This window comes from Penaeus vannamei, chromosome 6 (assembly GCF_042767895.1).
Source record: "Penaeus vannamei isolate JL-2024 chromosome 6, ASM4276789v1, whole genome shotgun sequence".
NCBI lineage: Eukaryota > Metazoa > Arthropoda > Malacostraca > Decapoda > Penaeidae > Penaeus > Penaeus vannamei.
Window position 1 is genome coordinate 46088645 of NC_091554.1, and position 7500 is coordinate 46096144.

At 37.5% G+C, this 7500-nt stretch overlaps 2 protein-coding genes across 4 annotated transcripts in view; one reads left to right on the forward strand and one right to left on the reverse strand.

Annotated features, from left to right (window-relative positions):
* Positions 1 to 7218, forward strand: part of LOC113807486 (uncharacterized) — a 28787-nt gene extending 21569 nt beyond the window's left edge. For both annotated transcript variants that reach the window (XM_027358748.2, XM_027358747.2), the window contains exons 8-14: positions 209 to 345; positions 1084 to 1326; positions 1563 to 1869; positions 2210 to 2383; positions 2533 to 2706; positions 3026 to 3155; positions 4658 to 7218. In XM_027358748.2, coding sequence (XP_027214549.2) covers positions 209 to 345; positions 1084 to 1326; positions 1563 to 1869; positions 2210 to 2383; positions 2533 to 2706; positions 3026 to 3155; positions 4658 to 6772 — 3280 coding nt within the window. In that variant the 3' untranslated portion in view covers positions 6773 to 7218. The remainder of the gene's footprint in view (positions 1 to 208; positions 346 to 1083; positions 1327 to 1562; positions 1870 to 2209; positions 2384 to 2532; positions 2707 to 3025; positions 3156 to 4657) is intronic.
* The window catches only part of LOC113811920 (epidermal growth factor receptor kinase substrate 8), a 533483-nt gene that overhangs the window by 376174 nt on the left and 149809 nt on the right, over positions 1 to 7500 (reverse strand). The gene's annotated exons all lie outside the window — the stretch shown is intronic.

Here is a 7500-nt window from a genome sequence, read left to right on the forward strand (position 1 = left end):
TCTCTTATTTACCTTCATTTCATTCCTCTCTATTCCTGATGATTCTATTATGGGTGCTGTCATGCTAGTACAAATCTCATTTCATCTTTCATGCTATTAAAAAATCCCAGGTGTGTTCTGTTCATTCTAAAACAACAGCTTTACTACATTTTATGTATGTCACACTGATTTCTAAGGCAAGTTGCAATGATATGCCCTCAACTTACAGCCAAGTGAACCAAGAAAAGCCTGTCGAGACGGTGGAGAAAGCACCCAAGACTCAGAGTCTGTCTTCAGTGCCCCAGGAAATTCCCCTTCCCCCAGCAGGTGTAAATCTGTCAAGCATTCCTGTTCCAACAAAACCAGGTGAGGTGTACCATACTGGTGTCAGGATGAAAGTACAAGATTGTTGAATCTAATTGAAAGGGAGCACTTGAGAATTACTGCTATATCTTTGACATTTTTGCTTTACAGTAGATTTTGATTTTACTTGGTGTTGTTAGATTTTCTTTTGTATTTATCAGATACTTTATTTGTGCTTTCATAGTGTTACAGGGAGATATGAGAAATTTTATGCATAGTGTTGCTAGTTAGTATATGCTTTATGGTTCCTGTAGCTTTTCTATTTTAATCTTAAAAGAAAAATAGGTAACAACTGTTGTTTTGATTTGTAATGGGCTATAGGAAGTTGTATGTATGTGTAGGTCATGTTATGGGAACCTTTCTGTGTGTGTGTATTTTTTTGTCAGGATTTTATGAAAGACTAAGAATGAATGAAAAAAAAATCCCAGGGGTGTGGAGGAGGGACAAATTCAGTAAAACTCCCCCCTAACCCCTCTCTTGAAATGGATGTGGCTGTTATAAAAGATAATACTGTAGTGAATATCACATTTCCCCGGAGGCATTAGGTTCGTTATTACCCCACCTCACCCCAACCCACCACTGATTTGGAAAGGTTTTCTTTAGAAGGGTATGAAGACCATGACAAAAATTTAAAGATTGGTACTATTGACCATAGACAGTCTTCTGAAGGATAAGATAGTATTTGTAGGATTCTGTTTAATCGTAAAGTGATAATTGTAATTCCATTTTTCTTGCCAGCAGATCAGAACAAAAGTAGTGGTGGCAACAGTGGGGGAGCAAAGGGAATTGGACCCAAGAAGATTGAAATTAACCTTTCAAAAGTAAAGCTTGCTGCAAGTACAACAGCAGACAACACCACCAACAAGAGTGAATCAGTTACCTCAAAAGCAGATCATCCAGAAAACCAGAAAGAGGAAGAGGATGTCATTGTTTTGGCAGATGAAGTGTCCAATGAGGGCAAGCCAGATAATGATATATCTAATGGTAAGCAATAGATTTATCTTTGCAGTTTAATCTTACAGTTCAAGTGAGAGGTGCTGCTACTTTGGAATCAAGATCAGTTATAACAAAGGATTGCTTTCTGTTGCATTGGTGAGAAAAGTGTTACTTGTTTTATTTTTAAGAGAAAAAGTGGTCAAATGTTACAAGAATCTATATGTATGGTTATCAGTGATGGAGATGCTTTAAATTTATTTTGTTTTTTTGGGTTTGTTTTACAGGAAGAAAGTTTGCCAAGCGGCACTACAACCCTGGCCTGAATATCCGCAGCCGAAGTCCACCAAGACCTGCCTCGCCCAAGCGAAAGAGGTCCCGTTCGCCAGTCCAAAGACGGATTCAGGGGGGAAGATACTCTCCAAGGAGATCTCATAGTCCCAAGTATAGATATTCTCCGGGGCTCAGAAATCCTCCTAGGCTTTCTCCAAGGCGGTCACCAAGGAGGTCACCTAGGCGTTCACCGAGGCGAACCCCAAGACGATCCCCAAGGCGGTCCAGGACTCGGTCTCGTAGTCCAAGCTTTAGGCACAGGTAGGACATCCTGTTAATTATTAAGTTTAGAAGTTTGGTATAAAGGTTTAATTCTTTATTTGAATAAAAATGAACACATGAACCTAGAAATTTCTGTTAGCTTTGTGTTTATGTAGTTTGTCATAGGAAACCTCTAAATTTTAGTTGTATATAGTTGCATGTTTGTGAAAAATGGTGAAAAATACGGACCTGTTATCATCACTGTGAAACAAGTAAAAAAATAAATAAATAAAAAGTAAAGGGATTGTTAAATAGGATCCTAAACAAGAACATAAAAATTTCACAATATTTTTTTGCAGATATTTTGTAACCATTTAACATTCCTTTGATCCCTTCACAGATCAGGATCTCAAGATAGGAGCAGAAGAAGTCGTGAGGATAATCGTAGAGCTCGATCTTGGTCTTCAAATTCTTCTTCTAGTGGTAGTTCTGTATCCCGCTTAAGGGGGCCTAACAGTCATCGTAGACTAGAGAGTCGCCCAGATTCACGCCATTGGCACCATGGGCGTAAAAGGTACTTAGACTGATGATTTAAAGAAGGGAAACTAATAAAAGTTTTCAGAATGAGTTCAATGATTGGATACATGTAATGCTAAACAAGATCATAAATATATCACAGTACAGTTATGCAAACTTTTTGTAATATTACTTTGATCTTCACAGATCAAGATCTCAAGATAGAAACAGAAGAAGTCGTGAGGATAATGGTAGAGCTCGTTCGTGGTCTTCAAATTCTTCATCAAGTGGTAGTTCAAGATCTCGCTCAAGAGGGCTTAATAGTCGTCGTAGGCTCGACAGTCGCTCAGATTCACGCCATTGGCATCACGAGCACAAAAGGTACACAGACCCAAAATTTGAAGTAGGAAAACCTTGAAAACTATATAGAATGAGTTGAAGAATATAGGTAATTATTATGGGTATATTTTGAGACCTGATGTTGAAGAGTAATATGTAAGTAAAGAAAATTACTGAGTACAGTAGTAATGCATTAGTGGCTTTAAAATCATTGGCTGAGAAGTAATTTTTTGCAACACCATGAGATAAAGCAAGTTTTAATTCATATTGTTGATGCATCCAGGTGGCCATATTTTTGGTGAAATGTTAAATCCAGAAGACTAAGTAACTGAATTACGGCAATTCATCTTTTGTATTTCAGAAAAGACAGACGATCACCATCTCCTACGAGATCAAGGAATGTGTCAGATGAGCGAAGTACCCAGGCAAGGAAACTAGGAGATTTTAGAGAAGCTGAAGCAAAATTGATTGCTATGCATAAAGAATATCAGGTAACAGGTTTTACAAATTAGTTCTATTTATAAAATAGAGCTGCTTCAACCAATTCACAATGAACAAGCCAATATGCTTGTTCACTAAAGATTTGATTATGTGGCCAAGTACTTAGATTGGCAACAGTGCTCTCTTTTTTTCTCATTTACTTGATGAATGGTTGACCAACTGAAATGTATTTGCATGCCTGCCCTTATCCCCTTTTTTTGATAGAGTACTAATCCTAGAGATCTGGTTGCTTCTCGGCTGCTGCTTTTTTTTTTGTCCATATTTGTTATTTGATTTACTTTATCCAGATGGTAACAGATTGTTTTCCTTGAACACACTTCATATCAACCCTCTTGGTAGTAGATAGAAAAGAAAGGAAAATAGAAATATGTATTATTATTATTGTTATTTATGTTTTTATTTATTTATTATTATTATTGATTATTATTATTAATATTATTATTATTATTATTATTATTATTTATTATTATTATTTATTATTATTATTATTATTATTATTTATTATTATTATTTATTATTATTATTATTATTTATTATTATTATTATTATTATTATTATTATTGATTATTATTATTAATATTATTATTATTATTTGATTTTTTTATTTTCTTATTTTTTTTATTCAATTGTCTGTAATGGAACCTGTGCAGAGCATGGAAATGGCATCTTCCCAGGAGCCAGCACTTTCCCAGTCATGGCTCATGGTCATTACTTTCCACACTTGTTTATAAATGGGAATAATACAAAAGCCCTTTTCTTAAAAGCCATATTAGTCTAGTCATCCTCCAATAACCTTGTCCACTTGTGACGAGTCTTTTCCGTCACGCCATCCTTAGCTTATGATGACAAATTTGCGTCAGCTTGCCCACAGAGATATTTTCCCTTGACATTTTCGCATGACCCACACCTCAAGCCAAGTCTCTTCATGCCATGGGGTCAAGTCTTATTTCATTTGTTCACAGTAGGGGTTAGTCTACCTCTCCTCCCATTACCCCTCCCTTAGAGAGATTAGTGAAGGTTTATATCATAATTAAGAAAAAAATCTTGAGTTCAGGGAAGGTAAATTCAATAGAATTGCCGCAGATAAATGGTACAGATTTTTTTTTTTTTTTTTATGTATTGTATGTGTATTGATATAGTGCAGTTTAGGTTTAGAAGGTTATGTTAACTCATTGATGTGCACACATAGACAGCTCCACAAATGCTTATTCACCAAGGATTAGATCAGTAGTCTTTCCTTCACCTCACTATTTTCTTGCATTTGTTTTTGTTTGATTTTACTTTTTTATTTATTTATTTATTTTTCTCTCCTAGACTAAAATTTATTTTTAAATCAACCTTTCTAAGTGGTCTTTCACACTGCTTGATTGTGTGAAAATTTGGCAAAATTGTGTACCCATTGTGAGTATTATAGATTTCAGTTGATTCGTTTTATTTTTGCCTTTTCAATAATAATTATTCTTTACTACAATGATTTATTTGTCTTCTGCAGAGAATATATGACTTACGGCCTGAGACACATCCATACTACAATCGTGAATGGCAGAGGTTTTGGGACAAGAGGTCTTTGGAATTACGAGCCTCGGGTGTAGACCCCAAAACTTACAACTTCAAAGAAGAATGGGTGGCCTTTTGGTTGAAAAGGATGAAGGAGTTGGATACAATAAACTTCAAAACAAACAGAGAAGCTCTTCTGTGGAAGTTTAAGATAAAAGACCCAGGCCCAATCGAAGCAGGTGTCACTGAAGGGTGGGAAGTGCCAAAGGTTCCTATTGAAAGGTCCACAGAGAGGTCTCCTAGTCCGTGGGAGGATGAGAGACTTGTAAAAAATCCCTCTCCTACACCACAAGGTAGTAACCCCAGCAACCCCAACCCCAATCCCGAGCCAGCGTTCTTAGCAGAAAATCAAGAGAAAGCACCTGTTGCAGAAAAGAAATTCGAGGAGGAGTTCTCTGTAATTGGAACTCTAAGAATGTTGAATGAATTGGAAGAGCAGCTTGGATCTTTTGGTCCAGCAATTGCAACACTTTTAGAAAAGGCCATAGATTCGAGCCAACAAGGTTCTAACCCCATAGAACTCTTCAAGGATCCAGACAACTTTGTTTTGGTGCGCTATGCCAGAGAGAAGTTAGTTTCACAAATCTCAGCAGGCATTTTGAGCACAACAGCGTATATGCGTTCGCTGGTTGCTGTGGAGAGAGCTATGTGGCTCCAGTCACAAGCTGAGAAATTGAATGACCAAGAAAATTACCTTGGTTTGGATATACCTACTATTGCAAGAGCAACACAGGGAATGGATAAAGTACAAATTGCACAGTATATTGCGCAGTATCTCTTACAAGTTGGTAAGTCTGATGCTACAGAAGAAGAATTGCAGAATATTTTAATAGCAGTGTCAACCAACCATGCTAAACTCTTGAGTGACCAGGCAGCCACCCAGAACCAAGTTATAGAAAATCAATTTAATGCTGTCAAATCTCCAGTAGAAATGCGGATGCCACTGTCAGCAAATGGAGGGAGTTCCAGTCATTCAGCACCAAGACCACCAGCACTCTTTCCATCTGGTGTGTCACAGCAAGAAAAAACAGAGCATTTTAATGCTTCTAACAAGAAGAATGAAGAAAATGGAGGTTTAGCAATTCTGCAGTCAGCTTATGAAGATGAGGATAAACCTAAAGACATGGACAAGTTATCTCTGGAAGACTTGCAGGCCCTTTTGGCAAATTTCCGCTCCCTTAGTGGAGATGAGCAACAGGCTCTCACTGCATACCTCAAGAAGTTGGAAGCCACAGATAGTAAAAAGGTGACAATGCTCCGAGAGAAGATGCAGAAAAGTAATAAAAATGCTGTTAAATCTATATCAAAAGTGGTACCCAAAGCCCGTGAGGGAGCAGAAAGAGCTCCTTCCCAAAATAGTGTAAATAAACTTGAAGACATTCCAAACAAGACTCCACCCGTCCATCATACCCGATCCCTTACTCCAGGTCAGTCATTTAATCAACCTCAAACCTATAGTAGTGATCAGCCCTCATCTGCAAATCAAGGACAGCTCACAAATAGTACCACTATGAATTGTGAACATCCTAGCGAGACCTCTGAAATGCGAGCAGCCAGCCTAGGGGAGGGCCAGTTGACAATGTCTTCCATTAATAACAAAGGCAACAATCCAAGAGGACCGGATGTTAGACCACATTATGAGGAAGACCGATTTAAGGCCTACCCAGGTCCACAAGATACACACACAGGAGATTTTGATCAACGCGGGTTCTCCCAACAACAGAGACCGCCAGAGCCATACCAGCAAGACTATGGGAACCGTTTGCATGAGGGTCAGTGGTGGAACCAAGGCCCACAGAATTATAATAATCCTCAGGGTGCGCAGAACTATGATAATCCTCAGGGTGCTCAGAATTACGATAGCCCCAGCAACCCGCATCTTTACAGGAGTCCTAGTAACCCAGAACCCTACAGAAGCCCTGCCGGCCCACGTAACTTCTCTGGGCCAAGGAGTAACCAAGGAGGTCCTTATAGAGACCAGAGTCATTTCCAGCAAGGGAACGTGTATAGAGGGGGCCCTCGGCAATCGCAATTCCAAGACCGATGGTAGTAGTATATACACGGTAAACTCCATTTTTTAATTATATTTTGTTATTTTTTATATTTGATTTCTTAATTTAGTACCAGACAGTCACAGGGATGAGTTTGAAGGGATGGTTGTAAAAAAACTACTGTCGCTTGAATGAGGATGTAATTAGTTTGAATATGTGATTAGATGTTTTGTTTATTTTTATATTGAATTTCCCAGGCCATTGTGTCAGTTGTAACTTGTTCCGAGCATTGTAGAATAGTACTTGATATTTCTTTTATTAAAAATATTGGTATAGCATGTTTCCCTCATAAGTAATATGTATATAATTATTTTCATCGGGTGGGGAAACAAGACACGAATTGCTATATTGTTTATTTCTGGTTTTGAATACAAACTATATATGTATATATATATAAAATGTACGTTATGTACCATCCATTTGTCAATAAAATGTATAATAATAAGTTTTTATGTTAAATGCCACCTGTTGTTTGCCTGATCAGGTTCTTACCTATATAGACCTTATTGACATTAGGCTTGATTAGTACAGGGTCTGTATTAGTGATATTGAGGATTTGGAAATGTTCCAACATATTTCATAAGATTATCAGGGTTCATGCCATTAATACATCTATAACCAGTTCTCAAGAAACGAAAAGGACATACAGAGAAATTAACGGTAAACGATTCCAAAAAGGTAGTATGGGTGATACGTCTTACAAATGCAACTGCTGTGCTTTGCAGTA